Genomic DNA, 22,654 nt, shown 5'->3' on the forward strand with positions numbered 1-22,654 from the left:
AGCGAAAAAAAACAAAAAGAAAGAATACCGTTAGCAATTTTAGAAGAGCAATACCTGTTTAGCTATCTTTACTTTTTTTTATCTACTTATCATTTTCAAAAATGAAAAAAAAAGTATTATTTTGCATACAATTATAAACCTTACCCCCTTATATTTTTAAGTTATTTTATTTTACTACATATTTGTATGCCAAAATACAAAAGGAGAACGAAATATTGCCAAAAAATTCAAAAATGTTCAATTATATACATATTAGATTATTCAGATGTTTCATTCATTGTTTTGCACAATGAGGTCTTGAATTATAGTGTAAAATCTAATAAATGATGACTTCAACAACTCATCTCATGAATGCATGCCCTTACACCACTAGATTTCCATTTCCAAAATGGCTGATATTTTGCTAAAAAATACAACTGATTTCTTTACAGATTAGGCATTTAAATTTTGCAGACTAGAAGCAAAAGGTTTCTGATAAGGTGGGTATTTACATAATCGACCAGTTCACAAAATATATTAGCAAAAAATATTTAATTTATCACTAAAATTACGTAAAAATAACGCAAATTTGATGATTTAAAATAAAATAAAAACTTGATGCTTTTAAATAATTTCATAATTTTCATTGAATATTAGAAACCCCCACCCCGAAAAATAGTGAAATAAATTGTTTATATTTAAGAAATTTCAAAATTATTATTTTAAGAAAAACAGCAAGAAAGTGAAAATGAACTAACTAAAATATTAAAGTAATCACTAAATTTAAAAAATAAAAAAAGCAAGATTTTGAACTCTTCATTGAAAAAAAAATTATCATATATTTAAAATTTTAATTTATCAAGAAGGAGGGGTAACAATGTTTTAATTTTCAATTTTGAATTAAAATTAAGTAACAAAATATAGACACACATAAAATTTCGAAATCTGAAAATCAATAAAATGGTAATATACATTATTTTTTTAAAAGTCTGGCAGATAAAATGTAATCTAACCGATAACTAACCAATGATTTTAATTTAAATTATTTTAGATTAAAAAAANAAAAAAAAAAAAAAAAAAAAAATAAGTAACATAAAATTCAATAGAATGGAGAGAAAAAAAAATTTAATAAGTAATTTTAAAAAAAAATCAATGCACATTTAACAAGTTCACATTATTTAATACAAAAATTAAAGCATTTGCATTTTAAACAAATATGCTAATAATTTCTTTTTTAAAACAGTTAAATTAATATTGAAAAGCAAAAATTATTAATATTGAAAAGTTAAAATTATTTTACTGAAGAAAAGTAATAAATCTACAAATGCATAAATGCTTTTATAATTTGAAAAACTAATATAAAATTTAGATAGCTTTTTTTTTTTTTTAAAGTAATGTGCAGCAGGAAATTCTAGAAGTGTCTGCTATTCAATTCCTCCAACACAGCGATTATTATTTTTTTTGTTGATAAATCAAAAATGACCTTTCGCCCATTTATTTCTTAGAAATTTTGTATCAACGACTTTTTATGAATAGGCCAAAGTTGCCTCAACATTTGTAAATTCTTCATTTTTCTTTACAGAAAAAACGCCTACCATCACAAAACTAATTTTTCTTCGAGCTTTGCAGGAGGTTAAATTACTAAATTCAAGTTGACGTCTCCCCACCCAAAAGGGTTTTCTTAAAGTAACGTTAAAGAACACTCAATAAGCCTTAGTCGCGCCATGAGTGACCATTCTCTGTGCCTGCAGATCTAAAAATATCAGGGCAGGATGTCTAACACCCTGATGAAAAAAGATAAAACAAGGAATGCTTCACAGTTCGTAGGATTATTTTGTTACCAGAGTATTATATATATTTTACAGGGTGCGTAGCGTTTTAAAAAAGTGCTTAATTTTCCCTTTTTCAGACTGAGATTTTTCCTTTACTATGTTGATTTTCGCTTCGAATTATGCAAAAAGACACAGTTCACATTGTTCTATTCAACGTTTTCGCAATTAATTCAACCCCAATCTATTTCGGCATATTGTCAGTCCGTAGCGTATGAAAACGCCATTCGTTTACACGATTCAAAATTTCATGATTTTTGACAATTGTCAAAAACCATGCCAAATTTTTTTTTGACATGATGGTTAAAATAAGATAAAACCGTCAATTGTCAAAAAACTTTCCAACCTTGCCTAATTAATGATTTTTTTTTTTAAAGTGCTTAAAATATTTTTGAGTGCTCATTTTTTGTTGAATAATTTGGTTATGCACTCTGTTTTAACATTTTATTTTAGGAAAAATAAGTGATTTTTAAAGTTTTTTCAATAAGCGAAAAAAAAAGAATAAAAAGTTTTTTAAATCTAACTTCTCCCCAAGCAGCTTACCAGGCTTACACCACGGACCGGTCTTGATGGGAATCAATTCTGGACAAAGGTTAGATAAATTGTGATGGAATTTGGTCCTCAACTCAGATTTCTAAAATTTATTTTGTAATCATAAAGAAGTTTGTGTAGGAATAATTATAAAAAAAATCATTAAAATTCCTGATTAATAAAAAGTTAATTAAACATTGATATGCTTTAGAAAATTGTGTGTTGTACTTTCAACCTTGTAACCTCATGTTAGAAATCAATATAAACGCTCAGAATCTAATCTTGCTCACATAGAACAAGGTAAAAAAATGCTATTTCGGTAAAAATTTGTTCTTTTTTTTTTTTAAAGATTGTTACCATGCAGTATAGTTCTTGCTATTAAGTTGTATTTTGCAAATGTATGGCTGAAAATAAAGGAGAAAGAAAGAAAAAACACACACACAAACAAGAGCAGAAACTACTTATTTGTTTTATTAATGAAAATTTCCCAAACTCCATAGCATAATTTGTAAGTCTTTGTTTAACAAAAGATTATAAAAATTTTTTTCAGTTAACAAAATGTTATAAATATTTCTTATAATAATAGGTATAGCTGCAGCAATTTGGATATTGTTGACGATATGTTCTCAAGCCAGTAGTGGATAGCATTATTTTCTTGCAGCTCGAATAAGCCCCCATCAGAAAGTGACTGCAATCATAATTAATTCATCCAACGAAATAATAAAACATAAAAATAATTTATAAATTTTACAACCCAGACAAAGAACAAAAAAAAAAAACATCATTACAAGACTGCTCATCAAATGCATGAAAATCCATTCATATTTATTTGACACACTGGTGGTCAGTCAGTTGTCAGAGACAACAGTCATGTATTTGACGAATAACTGACAGACTAATAAAAAAGAAAATCTCAACTCAAAATTCAAGAGTAAGTACTTCACCTATACTATCACAGAGCTATTAAATGACCAAAATATATATATCTTTTAAAAACAACAACAAATTATCATCAAGTAAAAGACTTAAACAGCAAAAACTATTAAGTAAAAAAATCAATTTGATTGTAATTTTTTTTTTTAAAAAGTAGGACTATGTGTACAAAAGGTACTTGCACTGGGCATGGCTAAAATTAGCCACAGAGACACAGTGGACAGCGACACAACAGCATTAGTAAATCCTGTACTGCTAACCCGTTTTTCTTTCATTTTTTTTACACTATTTTGACATAACAGTTAAAATTTCATAACAACAAACAGCAAAACAAAGATTTTTTTAAATGCTTTTTGATAAAAACAAATTCAAATATAATAACTTAATCTACAGCTACAATGCACTGAAGAACCCATGATAAAAGAAAAACAACAAAAAAAAACAAAGATTTATGAAAAAACTTTTTTTTTAAAACATTCTTTTGCTAAGAATTACAATGATTTCATTTCATTTAATTGTTTGGCACCCACATTCTGTTGTTGGGCAGCAGTTATCACGAATCACAGAGTGATGTTTAAAATATGAGCTCTGATGCAATTCACGAGACAAAACGGACAAACTTACACACATAAGATCGTGCACAAAGCAGCGGACAAAAGACATCAGATAGGACAGTTTAGAACAGTGAGCTGAGCATGGGTTCCATGCAAAATATGTGCTGTATTGACAAGACATAGAGCCACAGTACTACATTTAGACAAATTCCTTTTTTTTAAACTATGTTTTTTTTTCACACCAATAAATTGATACACAAATTTTGTCTGGTACATAAATTCATTTTAGTGCCAAACACATTATAAGGCATACATATTAGTAAATACATGCTTTACAAATTTTTTTCTTTGGTTTCCCTCTTGAAGAAACACAAACCGGTTGACAAATTTGGACTAGAGTTAAGCCCACAAATTCTTAAAACATCAAGCTCATGCTGAGCAGTCTCTTCTTTTTTTTTTTTATAATACTGGGTCACAATAATAGTATAATTCTATAAACATTTTTTTTTTTCCAAAAATGATATAACTCTACACAGATAAAGGAGAGACAGTTCACGACAATTTCCTCACAGATTAAAATTGTATCTGATACCGAAGAGATCGCATCTTGGTCGGATTTAGCGGTGAGCAGTCAATCCTATTTTTTTATTTTATTAATAATAATTTTTTTGTTTTAAATATACTTTGCAAGATTTAGAAACTGTACACTTGGACGAGAGTATGAATACAAATTGTTTCTCAGGTAAAATAAAATAATGATATATGTGTGCTAAAACTAAGTCTCTTTTACACATACCGATAAATTCCCGAAAAAATGCTCTTTTCAATAGAAGGAAACACCTTTTCTTTGGTGATCCTTGACAAATTATAACAGTACCAACGAGACTACATTAAGATAAAATAATACTGCACACAAATTAACAAAGCAACCGAACATACCATACAACATTTACTAACTTATTTACTCACAAAAAAAAATTTACACAACTATGAAACAAAATGCAATAAATGAACCAAATCTCTGAAGCATTCATGGTCATGGCTAAATGTTGGCAGGCAGGCTCGAAGCCTAACAGGGAGTGAGGCAGAAGTAACAAGTGATGAGGGGGGTGCCTATATTATAAAATCAGACTTTACACAGAAAGCTACTCTTTTATAAAGAAGGAGGCAACCTGCAAAAGAGGCGAGGCACTTTGTCAAATTTTTTTTGTCAAGAAATTCATTTTTTTTTCTTCTTCAAATCATCCACTAACAAATATTTTTACAGCTTCCTTTTACACACACTAAAGATAAATTCACAACCATTGTAAACACTAAAAAACAATGACATTCACTTTAAAGACTAGTTCTTCTCCGAGAATAAACTACAAAAAATTTAAGATCGATTTTTTTTTTCCCTTTTAAAAAACAGCAGCGCTTTATGCATTCAATCATCACAAAAATGTACAAATTTCACATCACCCATGACAGACTTTGATATGACTGAATACAACAATGAGAGTCACAAAATATTTATATGAAAAAACGCAGAATGAGAATTTTTCATCATATAGTTTTCTTTTTGTTTCACATTAGCCACTTGCATGCATGCTTCAGAATAATATCAATAGATTTTTTTTTTCTTTAACAGAAATATATACTTTGTAACACATATTTTAAACAAAGAATAATGACAGGATAAAATTCTTCGAATATACACACACATTTGCAGTAGGAAATCTGCATGCAAGCTCGGTATATAACATTTAATATGGCTTGCTAGCGTCCTTTGAACGTTTCAGTTGCACTTTTAGCCGTTTCATACCAATCTGAAAACCATTCATAGATTGGATGGCAGCCTGTGCATTACTAGGGTTGTCGTAGCTCACAAAGCCTAATGAATAAATAAATAAGAAAGAGTTGAATTAAACTTTACTTGACACATAAATTTGCAGCAAACTGAATGCATTTTTAAGATTAAATCATGATTGTCTAAGCTTAATTTCAATGAATAATTATCTTACCAAAACACTTGCTGAGGTTTGTTTGTTTATCGATGAACACTTTAGCAGAAATAACATTCCCAAAGGGTGCAAAGGTCTGTGCTAAATCTGAATCTGTAAACTCTTGAGGCAAGTGGTAAATGAACAAATTAGCTCCTTCTGGCCCTAAAAATGATTCAATGAACTTTTCCAACAGTCAAATAAGAAACTAAATTTAAGACTATAATTTTGAATATGTTAAATAACTTCGAGGAAAAAAAAATCTGTACACATGTATAACATTAATCTAAAGAAAAGAGGTTTATATTCATATTTTAAATCACAAATGAAAAGCGTTGAAGACGGAATCGCAGAATCAATACTATATTCTGTTAACAGTGTTTCTCTAACTTTCTCTTTTCTTTTTACATAAGAATATATCTCAACCTTACTCTTATTTAGCGTTTTTAGAATCGCGGCTAGCCCTACTTGCCCATTGATCCCAATAAATGCACCTTCTTTGCCCTTTTTGTAAATATAAACCGTGATTCCTTAACACTGCCTACTTATTCATATTCTATTCTGAGAAAAAAAAATTTATTCACTGTTTAAATAATAATTACACACTGGTAAAATTTTCTGTGTTTATAGATCTAATACTATTGCAAATATTTACTTTTTATGGATTATTCTCAACTGCTTAAATTTTTAAAATATTTTTTAAAAAAAATGCACCTTTAAATGTTCATTTTCTCATAATTTTCAGTTTATATTATAGATTTTTTTTTAAAGTTGTTTATCAATTAATCCCTTTTTTTTTAATTTTTTAGTTTACGCTTTTTGAAAACAATTTGTGCACATTGTCTTTTAGGATGTTTTTAATTTTTTTTTCTAACTACAAACTTTTCTCTGATTTTGATAATGAGGGAGAATTACTTTTTGAAACATGCACATAATAAAATAAATATAATATAAAGCACATAATAAAATAGTATAAGAGAGTAATTTAAAAATAGTTGAGGATAAAATTCAGTTATTACATAATATTACACATTTTGATACATTTTTACGGCGTTAAATGAGTGCCCTGCCCATTTTTATTTATAGGGAGAACTCTGCATTAAATATATTACTGATACTTTAATAAAGAGACATTTTTATACATACTAAATTATGTAATAAATGATAATTAAAAACAATTAACTTAGATTTTTAAAATACATAAATATCAATTAACATGACAAATATACAACATTTTTGAACTAATTCTTAAACTGAATATTTTTTTATTTCCTTTTGCTAATGTACTACTCCCTAGGTTTTGTCTCAATAGAACTGATACTTGATGATGGAATAGTATTTTCTACTAATTATAATGCGATAACTGCATATTGCCGTAAATTAATAATTGTCCATAATGACAGAACAAATAATGTCAGACAGAGTGTTTATAATTGTCTTAAAATTAACTTTAGTCCATGTTCAAAGAGATATAGGTCACAATAATATTGAAGCTACGGACTTGGAGAGCTATTTAACTGGTGAAGAGCTTTGATTTAAGTATAGATGTTCACACTTGCTATCATTTTCACTAGATATACTGAGGAAACCAACCGACTTTTAAAAGAATGTATCAGAAAAACTTAGTTTGTATCCAGGTAAATTATATAGCTAAAAAATACACTTCTGTAGCAGGTAGACACAAATAACAAGGTAAATAAAAAAATATTTCCTTTGAGATGCATTTAATACATTTCTTAGCAAGATCAAACAAATAGCACAATCATAATTTTTCTTCTTCTTTGTCTTAGAAAAAAAAAAAATCAAACATATCTTTGCATTCTTCTGTAATTTTTAAAAGTAAATAATAAACTATTCACTTTATATATAAAATAACAACAACAGAAATGTAGCTGTATATTTCACAAAAAACATTTATCCAAGAAAAACTGTGATGAATTATGTTTAGTATGTTTCAGTTTCATATTATTTGTTACTGAGACCCATTTATAAGCAATGCAAAGTTTTTTCTTCCTTCTTTTTTATAACAGGAACACTAGATTTGTGCTAGATTTTTGAATTGAAAACAATATAAAACATACCTTCAGGTTGCTTACCAGGAGAACTTTGAGGTTGTTGGATACTGACAGGAGGAAAGCTTCCTAAAATAAAATGAATTTATCAATTTTTCACAATAATAATTTCAACAGAACAAAGAATTTTTCAAGAAATTAATTTTTTTTAAAAACTTAAGTTGAAACATAGGGTTTCAAAACTAGGAGTAGCAATTTGATATTAAATTTTATCTGACTAGTATAAATAGTCTTTTATAAAAAAACAAAACAAACAAAGATTACATTAAATAAAAATTTAAAAAAAGAAAAAGCATTTGTTGAAATCTTAAAAGGAAATGTAAATGGAATTTAAAAAAAATTGAACTTTTCCTTTTATCAAAATAAATGCACATTTACGGCATACTCATGATATGGTAAAAACCTTGGTAAATCAAAAAGAATTTTTCTTCTTTATTCTTACGTATTCATCTATTGTTAATTTCAATTATTATGCTGAAGAGTTTACACTTAAAATTTTGTTACATAAAATATTAGGCTTAGTTGACAAGCCATTTTTCACAGATTAGACAAAGCAAATAAAGAAAGATTCACTGTTTTTATCAATAATTTATAGGGAGATGTCATCAAAGCTGCATTTTAACCAAAGTGGATAGAGCAATCGCCTCCCAATGAGGCAACCCATGTTCGAATCCCAGAGGTGGCAGGTTGATATGAATTCTGCTACCAGCTTATACTGACTACAATGCTGACATAAAATATTATCTGTGGCAGCCGGATGATGGGTTAGTAATCTTTTCCTGTCGGGTTTCAGGTTTAACTATGGTAGGTTTTCCTCACCATGTTACACAAATGCGGGTTAGTACCATCAAAAAGTTCTCAACGAAGGCTAGGTGGCCTTAATGCTTGATCCAGGAGTTACATTGTTCTCTGGATTCGGTTCAAAATTACACAGTTGAACGTTGACACTCAAACTCAGTATTGGATCGGCACTCAACACCAGTTATAAAATATAATACAACCTCTTGATCAAAGATGTGAACTTGGAGGTATGTTAGGCTGAAGATTAAACTATTTCAGAACAGCTGGTTTTGCGATAGAAGTAGAAAAGGAAACTATATCGAACAAGGAACTAAAGCCAGCACAGACTCCAAAAAATGAAATGCAGTTCGAAAAAAGGAAAACTTCAAGATTAGCCTATCTTTCTAGAAACGTAACTATCGCAGACTTTCCTGAATTTTGTCAAAGGGAGGGAATTAGTGATTAAATAATTTCTTAATTGATTTTTTTGCACTATCTGATGATAAAGAAGAAATTGATGCCTCAAAATCATCCCCTAGCATTACTGTGCCTCAAGCTATAGTTGCTATTCTTTACGAAAAGATGGAAACTTAGCTTCTATTTTTTTAAATAGAAAAATTTTATGACGTCAGGCATGATTTTGGACTTCTAGAAGAAATTCTAGTAATATAAGTTTATTGCAACTAATTCCTTTAAATTTAAGGTAATTATTTTTTACTAATTTTAAAAAATAAAATTATTAGTGTTATATTCAAATTTATTGTAAACTATGATTAGTTACAACATATTTACACTACTACTTTGTTTATCTATTATGAGATAAGTTTTTAGAATATTACTCAGAATCTTGAGTTCTTTAAGATGAAATTTTACATTTTAATTATGACCTTGTTACCTTGAAAACTCATTATCTTAAATTTGTTAGCGTCCTTTTGACTACAAGAGAATACTATACTAATAAATAACAACTTTTATAAAAATGCAATTCTTACTCAAAACATCTCAATTTTACTAAATTAAAAGTACAAAAACATTATCACCTTCACAGAGTTAGAGTTTAATTTTTTAAGTGCTGACTGATAAATTTCCGAAATAACCTAAGTGTGTAAAATTACGTAAACAACAGAAGTAATTAAAAGACTCACTAAACAAAATTATAAATAAAGAAGCATAGAATTTACCTGCAAAAGGCTGAATACCTTGAATACCAGAATAAGCCTGTGTAAGGGCATCAAGATTAGACCCATTTGCTGCTAAACTTGTCATGTTGCCAATACTAAAAGACAGGGAAAAATTTTAAATTTATTACGATGTTTAAAAAGCTCTATTTAAGTTTAAAACACAAAATATAATTTATCATAGATTTTTTTTTTTTTAACAATTATAAAAATTTCCACAAAGGCTTTTCAAGAAAAAAAATACATAAAATTTTCAGTGAACTAAGAGTTAAAATGCTTCAACATATGTTTTAAGTTTGCTAACATCTTAAGAAAACATGAACGTTTTCCAACTATGGATACTTGATGAGACATTTGAGGTGAATTCAGTATTTCATATCGAAATCAATTTTGTCTAATTTTCAGAAAGCTATTATCGTAAAATGTTTCTCATTCTGTCTTTTGAATTCAGTTAATTCTTATTAGTGCCACTGGAAAAACATGTTAACTGTATAGTTTATTTTCATGAAATGTAAGTTTCCTACATAATTTTTTTGTCAGTAACATTTTTAAACAAAATTTCATTTTAAGATAGCCTTTAAAGAATATCGAAATTCGTGAAATGCTGTGCAGAATAACGTAAATACACATACCCATTGACTCCAGCAAATGTTCCAATGTTTGATATAGATGTGTTATTAAGACCCAAAGCCATGCTTGTCACCGGGCTAACAGAACCCACTCCACTCATGGGAGAGCTTGCACTTGATGTACTATTTGACATGTTGCCTAAAAAGGTAAAATAAGGAGAAAGTATGAAACCTTAAATTAATCAAATGATGATTTTATTAAAAGAAATAACGCATAAATAATAATAAATAACTAATATACCTGAAGCGCTCAATCCATGCATTCCAGCAGAACCAGCACTACTGCTGGCAGCAGCAAGTGCAGTTAAATTTTGCATCATCATAGAGTTTATGCCAACTGTAATAATATAATTGAGATAAAATTCAATAAACATACAATAATTTTTAAAATAAAAACAATAGAATAATATAATTCTATATCCCTGAGTTTATGAAGGTTTTTTTTTATTAAAAAAAATAAGTCAACATTCTAACAAGAGCGTTCTCATTTCCTTTCCAGTTAAGAGATTTCATGTCCAGTCAAACTGTTCTATTCGGACATTTGACAAAGGTTTTAATTTTTAAATACCTTTATTTTTTCATTAACGGATTCAACGTTCATAGATGAGCTTAAAAAACTAAAAATAGAAATCATGTTATGTGCAAAACAAATTTAATTTAAGCAAGAAAAAAGTGTATGTAGGAAGCATAGAATATTATAAAAGTTTTAATAAATAATAAATCAATGCACATTTATTTTATGTGAATATGAATTATGACGTATCTTGTTAAATCCCGTGAATGCTAATCTTGATTTGCCATTTTTAAATCGCATAAGTAATTTTAGATTGTGTGAATACATATCACTGGGCATTATTATTTTATTTCTTCAACAAGTATCACTATGTGCAATTATAAATCAAGTTTACATAGGTAGGAAAAAGAGCAAAAAGAAATAATTTTTCTTTTAGAAAATGGAAAAATCAGAAATTTCTTTCTATTAAATTGAGGAACTCAATTTAATAGAAAGGAAAAAACTTATTTCTAAACATTGCACTCTCTTTAAGAAAAAAGAACTATGGCAAAGAAAACAATATATTGTTTAATTACAATTAAAACAGGAGGGAAAATTTTAAACTTAGTCGTAAAAATTTTAAAATTATCTTAAAAATACGACTAAGTTTAAAATTTTCCCAACCACTTGCACATGGTCTTATCATGTAGGTAATTTATTTCTTTTTCCGAAAAATAGCATAAAGAAAATAAATATGCATATGAAAATGCTAGGATATTGAGGATAAATGCTTTTCTTTTTGCATTTTAGTTCTTTTTTCTATATAGAACACTTAAGGACTTTTTTGATCATTTTTTTCTTTTTGAGATTCTTTTCTTTTGTATGACTTTCAAATGAAATTTTCATTTTAAAAACATTTTGCTTGTAAGTTAATTTCTCTCTTTAAAAATTACTGCAAATTATGCATTGAATCTTGTCATTTTAAATATCCTTGAATAACAACTGTTGATGATAAAAAGAGTTTTTCAAAATATAAATGTTTGCTCATCAAAAAACATTTGATAATACAATGCAATTTTAATATTCTTGAAGATGGCAACTGAAATTTTATATTAACAATCATCATAATAGCAATTATTATAAATTCTTAATTATCTCTATCAGGTATTAATTTTATTCATAAATCACTTATTTATTTTTTTATTAAATTCATGATTTTTTTTTAAAAAAAATGCTAATATAAGACAAGTTTTCTAAAAATTTAAGGTTATTTTTCATTTTTAGAGGTTTTTTTTCAAGTTAAGAATGCTAAAAAAAAAAAAAAACTCAAAGTTATCAGCATCTAAGCCTAGGATATAATGCTTTGTCATGCCAATTAACCTGATAACAGGGTGCGTAGCCAAATCTTTCAACAAAAAATAAGCACCTTTTAAGCACTCAAAAAATATTTTTAAGCACTATATACATTAACAAAATGCAAAGTAATTTGCAAAGACATGATCATGATAAAATAACAAAGTTTCTGACAAAAAACTCTCTTGATTATATTAGCCATTAAAAATGAACAAGATATTTTTCGGCTCGATTTCAGAGGGTGGAAAATGGAGCTTGAAATTGAGAATATCTTGTAAATTGCAGGCAGAGTTGTACATGAAAGTGCAAGAATCTCATCGAACCCAGCTCATTAGACACACACGTGACCTCGCAAGTATTTCACCAAACCTGTAAAATGATGGGCGCTTTCATACGCTATGGACTGACGTTACGCTAAAATTAATCTTGGTTGAATGAATTGTGAAAACGTTGAATAGAAAAATATGAAAAGCTCGTTTTTACATATTATGTGGTGAAAATAGACATTCCTTTTCGAAAAGGGAAAATTAAGTACTTTTTAAAAACACCCAATAAAAAAAGCACCTTTAAGGGCTTTTAAAAAACGAAAATTGAAAATAAGCACTTTTAAAAAACGCTACACACCATGGATAATGTATTCATTCACGTCTCTGCATTACTGTAGTCAGCTATGCTTTGAGAAGTACCTTACAGTAAAACATCTCACGAGAAAGAATTTTTTAGGTTTACAAGGCCAATAAACAAACAGAACTTGTGACTGTTAATAAAAAAAATAGAACCAATTTTTTATTTTTACAGGGCCAATAAACCAACAGAACTTGTGACTGTTAATAAAAAAAATAAAACCAATTTTTTATAACTAGCTCTTGCAGAAAGAGCTATTTCTGATTCCTCTGTGTTTCTTTTTAATTCTCTTACACGGCTTATAAAAAGATAGTTTACCTGGGTTATTTGATGTTAAACTAGCTAAGGCAGCCAGGCTCTGTATATTTGCAGCATTTATTTCTGAAAAATTAATTCAATATAAGTATGAAAATTCCATGCACTTTTGTTAAATCTATTTGAAAGAACATTAGTACGCTCAAGAATTTTTATCATACATTCATATTTTATCAAAAAGACAAATATTTTTTGTCACTTCATCATATTATTCAAAAATATAAATAGGGAAACTAAATTTGAAGTGAAATCAATAAAAAATTTGTAACAAAGAAAATACAGTCAATATAAGCTGATATAAGATTCAATAATAAAGTCAAAGCAAGACAAAACTGCCACATTTTATAATCATGAAATAAAGTTTGTATGTACTTGTTATATAAAATACCTATCTTTAAATTGATGTCTTTTATCACAAAACTCAAAATACTAAGACAAATGTTTACATCAAGCAATAAAATAGATAACAATATCCTTACCTTTAATTCAAAATTTTTGAACTACAATGAATTATTATTTCTGGCAAAATTTTTAACTTAGTTCTAAATGATAGATTATAAAGTCAAGGAGTTAATAGGAGACTATCTTTTATTTAATTCCATTTTTTGAACAATTAATATTATGTTCTGAATTTTCTAAATTCCAGAAATTGATTTTTTCAATGTAAAGATAGATCAAAATAAATTTAAAAGAAAACTGCTAGCTATTTTCCTGAAAAATTCAATTAGTTCAAAACTAAATCGGATGTAATCTACATGCTAAAGAAAAAAAAATTTTTACACAAAAATAAACAAATTATTAGAAAATATATCATTATCATCAACAACAAAAAACCACTAAGAAATTAAATTATTAAGTACTGAAAGCAAATAGAAATTTATAAGTACTTTTTCGCTATAATGGGTAGTTTTACTCCTCTCTACCCTAATGAGGGCTAACGGAGAAATATTTGATCCGCTTAGGAGAGGCCCCGCTGTGGCATTTACTTAAAAATCAAATTTACAATTGCATTTGACAATCGCCTGAACAGGACAGATATACATGGAATCAGTTTGCATCCACAAGTTTCAATCAAAAAGCATAAATAAGGTATGAGGTCAAAGGACCCCAAGTTTACAATAAATAAATATGAAGGCCAAAAGACCCTTATAAGAAAATTGTATAAGAATGACAGGCCAACTGACCCTTATAATTAGTTAAAAGATATCAAAATTCATTAAGCCAAATGGCCATTATAAGAATCATTATGCGGTTTGTGCAGTTAAAACTAGAAGTAGATAAGTGTGAAATTGCAAAATGGGAGATGAGTTTGTACAGATGATGGGCAGCATTTATAAATAGAACTAGAAGCTTACAGTAGGGCTAAAAAAACAATCGACAATTTAAAAGGTATTGACTTGAAAGTGATATCTAAAATGGAGCACAAGTATATGATAAAATCAATTACAGTATAAAATCGATATATTAATCGTTAAAAGTGGTTAAGATAAATCGTTAAAAGAAATCTTTAAAATTATTCAACCAAAAGCAGATAATCACTAAGTAAAGTTTAAAAAAAGTCAAAAAGACAATAAAAGTAGTGACGAGTTAAAGTAAGGTCGATAGGACCAAAGCTTAAATAAAAAGGTATAAAAGTTGACAAGAAATAAAATGACAAGGTTGAAATATGTAGTTGCAAACAGTAAAAACAAAAGGATCATAAAAGCATTGAGACACCCTATAAAATACATTAAGATTTGAGCTAAAAAATATGCAGAAGAACATTGAGTTGAAAGGTCTAAAAGTAGAAAAAAAAGTTAACACTTATAAAAGACATAGTGGCACTGGAGTGTTATATGTGGGCAGATTCTGAAGTTAGTTGTTGTTTGTGGCCAGCACATCTTCCAAAGTTGTTTTAATAATAGTTTTGATTACATTCCTTTGCAAAGCACTAATGATGATTGAGTTCCTTAAAAAGATTATCATGCAGTGCTTACAATGAATGTTCAATAGTCTGATGATCTAGTTGGGTCATTTTCTTCAGTAACCTTCATCTTAGAGCCATCATTGAATATTTTATACCCTCTGTTTGTCGGAAATGATATCTCCCAGGGCATCGGAATGCACATGCAAAGATGAGCCCGTGCTGGAGGAGCTGCCATTGGGACAGATGCTAAGAGAGGTGTGATGGCCAGATTGATATCTGTTAGTCTCCAGCCCCAGGTAACTCTCTTAATGCAAATTTCTTCAAGGATCTTTAACTGAATGGGCTTCACGCTCGCCAGTATCTGGAGTGCGTCAAAGCGTGTTGTTGTGGATGCTTTGGTAATGCGGATTAGCGAAATTTTTCGGATCAATTTTAATTTCTCATTGATTTTTAGAATATTTCTATATCAGACACTGGCGGTGTTAATAATGATCCTTTCGGTGGCCTGGAGGTAGATTTTTTTTTTTATGAATAAAAGGTCTGAGGCCCCAAGTTGCCCTAGCCAACCTTTTTATAAGTTGGTTAAAACTACCGACTCACTCTTTAATATTATTGAGATGGAGAATCCAGGTTAGGCCCGGGTCGAGAACAACACCTAGGTATTTGAGTTCTTGTCCTTGTTTGATAGCATGGTTGCATATAAAAAAAATAAAGAAAAAACTAAGAAATTAAATTATTAAGAAATGAAAGTAAATGGAAATTTAAAAGTACTTTTATAGATATAAATGAAATGTAAAACGAAATAAAAACAACACTTTCACTGCAATTTAATGTAGAAGAGAAAAAAATTTACAACTAAGAAATGCTTGTAAGTTTTTTTAAACACCATTTTCCAATTAGCAATCGTACATTTTCATCGATTAAATTTATTACTTATTTTTTTAAAATAAGAACCTTTATTGAAAACTGTAAATTTTTATTTTAAATAAAAATTATGCAAAATTAAAAGGCTCCATAAATGACTCATTGATTGGCGTAAATAATTCTATATGTGCCATTCACCAGTTTCATGATTTTGAAAATTTAAGATGTGAAAAAAATGCAAAGAAATCTACCAAGAAGCTGCAAAAGCATTTTGTATTTTTATTTGATTTAAAGTTTAAGGTTTCAAATGGAATAGAAATTAAAAAAATACACAGAATGCATTACATCACAATTATTGTTTAAATAGCTTTCTGTTAACTGTGTGGCATAGATGCACAGAGATATATGAACATATGCAGTATAGATTAGGAAAAATCTTTACAAAATATAATAACCTGGTGTATGGTTTCCTGAGTTAAGCGTTAGTCCACCTTGTCCACCAATCCCTTGCAAGCCTAACGCATTTAACCCTGAAAATAAAAAATAATTTAAATGGAATAAAATAGATATAAACTACCAGTTATGATGATTTTAAAATATTCATATAATTTACAGAGATGTAAAAGCAGTGCATGAGGTTGAAAATAACAGAATAGCTTGAAATTGCACAATAAAAAAAATTTGATATCAAAATTTGGAACCCAATAATTTCTTAGAGTTCAGATTTATTATAATGTTTGAGCACACAATTTATTCTCTGCTATTACTGTAATGTTAATGAGAAAAAAGAAGCAAATTTTTGGTAGAAATATCAAAAAATAGTTATGTGGGTTTTCATTAAAAGATTGTTTTTATTTAATTATGTTACTGCAAAACACAATTTTAAGGCTAAATAATTGAAATTATATTTGAGTTAAATTTTTTAACCATGATTTAAAGATATAAGTCAAGTACTTTACAAAAAAAAAAAAAAGGTTTTAAATTTATTTACTGTGGAATCCTAGTTTTACATTGTCCTTTTAGTATGTAATCCTATTTCCTACGAAAACAGACAAGAAAGAGAACAAAAATACATAGGTGTGAAAAAAATTCCTGTATAAGGGTCGGTTTCTTACAATTCCTCACTCTTTGAAATGCATGGAAAAATTTCGAAGAGCATGCACACCATTTCTTTAAATAAAAACTAGTTTTTTTACCCCCCCCCAAAAAAAAACACTTCACCTAAACTATCTTTAAAAATAGGTTTTATATTTTAACGATAATATTTTTAACCATAAAATAATTGAATATTTATTATGTGTTGAAAGATTTGGATCTTGTCATTATCTTTCAGTATCATAGTGATTGTAACGTAGAGAAAATAAGTGATTGTAACGTAATTTAATAAGTACTGCTATGAGCGAATCATATAACATGCAAAAATTTTAAATTATCAACAGAAAAATACACAAATGGTTCAGTAAAATCTATATAATATATCAATTAAATTATCTTTTTAGAAGATTTCTAAGCCTTTTGTATGCACATAACTGCAAATTCTTTTGAAATTTCGGTTTTGTATCATCAAAAACATATAATAATATTGCTGAAATAAATAATTAAAAAAAGCCCAGTATCTATTTTTATTATTATAATACAAATTTAATTGCCATACATTTATAATTGAAAATTTAAAACATTAGAGTTAACATACCTGTATTGGTATTGTTGGGAGATTGAGCAGCTGCTAAAGCCGCAAGTTGCTGCATATTTATAGAGTTCATACCTGAAATGCATAAATATACGGACTAAAATGTGAGATGAACTGTAGAAAAAAATTAAGGAAATTTTTTTTTTTAAAGAGATGTGACTAATGCAATTGATTACAACTTATATTCAACAAGATATTCACTTACCTCCAGTAAGTTGAGGTAGACTTGTAAAATTTCCATATCCACCAGTTTGTGCTTGCTAAAATAAAATATTTTAACATTAGTAATCTGGTTAAAAATATAGTCAAACTTCTATCACTTAATATTTCGATAACCTGAAGTATTTTCGAAACACAAGAAAAAATTTCATAGTCACAAAAAAATTTATTTCGAAAATAATCCCAGTTTCAACATTGAATTTCCATTACTCAAAACTCTATTTTTTCCATAATTTGAAGAAACTTTAGTTTTCCTAAAGTCGATTGTAGTAAGTTGATTTTTTTTAAAGAAAAAAAGAAATTTAAAACCAACAAAATTTTTCTTAATCTTAACACAATTCCTGGTGATCAGCAAGTGTAGAAAGAAAGAAACAACTTTAGGAGGGAAACTTTACTAAATTTCTCTTCATTAGCATTATTCTGAGAACTCTACTCAAAAAGTAATAAAGCGGAACATAATTAAATCATAGTTTTTTCCTTCATTCTTTCCTTAGAGAAATTGAAAGCATAACACTTATGTTCATTAAGGCAATCCTTGATCCTTTTTTTCTAGAGAGAATAATTTTCCATTCCAATTTCTTATTACAATTATTTTTCTTAATTTGACGAAACATTTCATCAGGGAGATCTGAATTTTCCCTGAAACAGGTTTGTGTAATCAGACATATTCAACACCCCTGTACAAACATATTCAAAATCCTACACAATAATGCAAATATCATGATTGCAAATATTAAAAAATAATATAATATTTCTTTCTCTTTCTACAGAACCATTAAGTTAGGAATTTCGAAAACCTGGACACACTTAATTCAAAAGATTGCCATCCTTGTTCCAGACAATATGATCAATTCTCTCTTATTTAGGTCACACAGCAGCAGGGTCTTCCGAGTTACAATAAAGACCAACTCCAATAATTTTAATTTGCTCATGACACATTAAAGCAATAAACAGATGCTATAGACTTACCGCTATATATTGGGAGCTAAGACCTATGTTGTTAAAATTTGACATATTCCAGATGTTAGACATCATCTGTTGCTGTCGTTTTAAATCTTTATCCTTTTGGGTATCGGCAAATTTAACAACTAAGGGACTACTACAACCCTGTAAGAAAAAAAAAATTAAAACATCCTTTTCATACTCATTTTTTTTTATAATATGTAAGTAATTATTTAAATTATAATTCCGAGAGTACGGAAATACAGTGGAATTTCTCAGGAGCGACCCCTCTTAGTTCCACGATAAAATGGTCGTTAATGGAGTTTGGCCGTTTTTAGGGGTTACCTCCATTGACTTCAAAACATTATCGAAGGCACATAATTTTTCGCAAGTAATTTTAATTTTATTCAGTGCCAATTTCTTGGGGTGGAAATGCCACTCGTGTTAACGTCACGAAAACCGGATTGATGAATAAAATTTAGCACCAGTAAAAAAAAATATTCCAATTGATTTAAAGAGTGAAAACAAATTTACTAATTTGCTTTTTGTTTAAGTTTGCATTTAATTTTATATCATAAAAATTTGTTAACTTTCAAATATGAGAAGAGGTTTGTTTGCTTGAGATGTTAAGGTTTTTCTTCCTAAAATAACCTTTTTTCTAATTTTAATTTTAAACTCTGCAATAAGAGGTTGTGATATTGCATTTGAATCTACTTTTTAATTTTGTTAATATTTTTGATTTATTAATTTTTCAGGTTTCCAGATTAGACCTTACCTGCACAGGTTTGCTCGGTCGAGCAGGAGGGTTTTTAAATGGTTTCTCCAAAAGATATTCTTCAACACAAAGTCTATTGAAAAAATTCCGTGCCTACCAAAAGTGAGCGCAAATAGAAGAGGTTGCTACACAAAGGTGGTCATTCCAGGAGATTTGACCGTAATATCTTATCAGTAAATTATTTATTTTCCTTGTTTGATAATTGATTGGTTTCAATTTAAAGACACAAGAGCTAGATGCACTAAATTCAAACAATATAAAAGTAACAGAATTGATATTGTTTGAATTAGGTCTAAGGCACTCAAGGCAACAGAATCTAATTTGATAAATTATATCCGAAGCAAAAATAAAAGAAAAAAAGAAATCATGCATTAATTGATTACTTTATTTAATTTGGGCAAATAACATTGAATTGTAATTACATTTCAATTCTTGAAATTATATTGTAATCAAACAGAAATGGATAAGAAATAACTGGAATGACAAAAAACAGAAAAACAAAATGAGTGAATTAACAAAATTAATGAAGATGCTTAACATTTTCATTATTTGTGATTACAAAGGTATTTTGTTTTTTAAAATTCTTTTTTATCAAAAAAATTGGATAAATTGGAGAGGATATTAAAAAATAAAATAAAAATTACATTAAAAAGATTAAGTCATTTTTTTATTGTAAATTATAAATATAAGAGAAAAAATACAAACTATAACTTTAGAAAACATTGACTTCATACATTAAGCAAAGAAATAAGAAACTGAAGGAAACATTTTTAATAGAAGAATGCTGGTTAGATTAATGTTATAATAATCATAAAACAAACGATAATATTCTAATAAGGTGGACATTATTTGGTCATATGACAAATAATATGTTATTTTGATAACTGTTGAGAGTTTTTAACAGATAGTTCTTCATGCTAATTATGAAGGTAGCACAATATATCAATAAGACGAAAATCACATTTCAGATTTGCAAAAAATAAATATTTCGGATCTAACCTTTTAATATTTGAAAATTTAATTAAATACTGCATATTTTGGATTCCGAAGAAAACCTTAAGCTCTGGTCAGAACCTTGTTTTGTTACCAATAAAAGGAAAACATCATAAAAAACGTGCTGAATATATTTGAAAATGTAAAGCAACAAGATACAAGATCTTAAATAAGTAGCAATTATTAGCTCATATAATACTATTAGCATATATATTTTATCTCTTAATAATTATAGCACAATAAACAGATCTAGAGGCTTAAAGATAATCATCAGCAATCTGCATACTACTTTTGCAGGATAGAGTTCTTATCTTAATTCCAAAATATGCCCTTTCTTTTTTTTCTTCTTAAATTTCTCATTTTGAATTGCTTACAAACAAGTGGTTGGATTCGTCAGATGAACTTGAGATGATACTATGCAGATCATCTTGTTTGACCTATCAAAATGTGTCACATGATTTGATGATCTAATAGTTAACATGTTTTAAGAGGCCCAAAAATGATGGGAACTTGGAGTTTGTAAATGGATAACTACAATATAGAAGGCCATAAATTTTTTTTAAAAATAATCATTATTTACATTAAAACTTATGATTTGAATATCTAATTTTTTTTTTTAAACAATGATTGCAATAAAATGTTTAAACTATTGTTTTCTCACATGTTAAGTTGAGAAATTTTTTAGAAGTTGATTAAATATTTTTTTGAACAACATATTTTTATGAAACTGAACAACACTTGAAACACTTTCTGTAAATTTTATATATATATATATATATCAGTATGTTAACAGATAGAATTTATGATATATTTACCTCCATAGTCTGAGAATGGTTCATAGCTTTAATAGCATTAATGGCACACTGCCTAGAAGCATAAGTAATAAAAGCACAGCCTGTAAACAAAAAAATAATGTTTAATTTATAAAACAAAAAATATTAGGCCTTGCTTAGCTATTAAATTTAAATTTTATAAATCCTGTATTTTTTTAAAGAACAATTTCTCAAAAGTAAACTTTTAAGTTATTAATTTTAAAAAATGCTTTAATAAGGAAAAGCATGCTTGTAAAAAAAAAAATTTTTTTTTTCCCTCACAGATATAAAATTGTCAAAATGATTAAAAAGTAAAAATATTACATTTTAAGTAAAAAAACAAACAAAAGATTTACAAAAAGATTTTTTTAATAAAAAAAACTGACTAAATTTAAATTGCTAATCAGAGTATAGTATTTTTTAACAAAATTTGAGATTTAAGAACAGATAATTTACCTCTACTTTGTCCATTAATATCTCGCAAGACAGTACATTCTTCTATTTGTCCAAAGGCAGAAAACATAATTCTAACATCATTTTCCGAACATTTTTTTGATAGCATACCAACAAAAAGTTTTCTTTCTGAAAAATAGAATTTAAAAATTAATAAATTGAGAATAAGCAAAACTATTTTAAATAAAATTTTGAAAATTTCAAAATCATTAAAAAAAATAGTTACTGAAACATAATAATAAAAACTAATTCCTTAAGACTCGGAATAATCTTGAATCCGGTTGAATTGTAATCAACAAGCTAAATTATAAAAATTAAAGCTTAATAGTTTGAACTTATACTAAAACATGTGATGAAACCAGGGTTCGTGATTTTTTTGATTTTTTTAAAAAAAATCAAAAAAATCGGATTATTTTGATTTAAATCGGATTTTTTTGATTTAAATCAGATTTTTTTGATTTTTATTTAAATACACTATAAGAGCTTTAATTTATGATCAAAAAAACTTTATAAATGTTTAATCAAAATTAAATTAATATTAAAACTATATTATAACAATATTTTAGAAGCTCTAACTTACTAAAATAATTTTTCATTATAATGCATAGCGACCATTTTGATACAAAGGCATGATTGAAATTAAAAGACAAGATAAAATAGATAATTTAAAGAATACTATTTTAACTAGTAACACCAATTTTCAATTAGCACACCATAATTTTAATTTAAAATTGTGATCTCTTTTTTT

At 27.6% G+C, this 22,654-nt stretch overlaps 1 protein-coding gene across 1 annotated transcript in view; it reads right to left on the minus strand.

Annotated features, from left to right (window-relative positions):
- Positions 1-2,788: 2,788 nt before the first annotated feature.
- LOC107452782 (CUGBP Elav-like family member 2) overlaps positions 2,789-22,654 on the minus strand; it is a gene marked incomplete in the record, with an annotated part of 33,404 nt that continues 13,538 nt past the window's right edge. Inside the window, 13 exon segments of the mRNA XM_071180676.1 lie at positions 2,789-5,699; positions 5,830-5,973; positions 7,890-7,949; positions 9,842-9,936; positions 10,471-10,606; positions 10,709-10,804; positions 13,256-13,318; positions 16,478-16,552; positions 17,716-17,787; positions 17,918-17,972; positions 18,901-19,038; positions 21,457-21,536; positions 21,910-22,035. Coding sequence (XP_071036777.1) covers positions 5,572-5,699; positions 5,830-5,973; positions 7,890-7,949; positions 9,842-9,936; positions 10,471-10,606; positions 10,709-10,804; positions 13,256-13,318; positions 16,478-16,552; positions 17,716-17,787; positions 17,918-17,972; positions 18,901-19,038; positions 21,457-21,536; positions 21,910-22,035 — 1,268 coding nt within the window.

Source organism: Parasteatoda tepidariorum, chromosome 5 (assembly GCF_043381705.1).
Source record: "Parasteatoda tepidariorum isolate YZ-2023 chromosome 5, CAS_Ptep_4.0, whole genome shotgun sequence".
NCBI classification, from domain to species: Eukaryota; Metazoa; Arthropoda; class Arachnida; order Araneae; family Theridiidae; genus Parasteatoda; species Parasteatoda tepidariorum.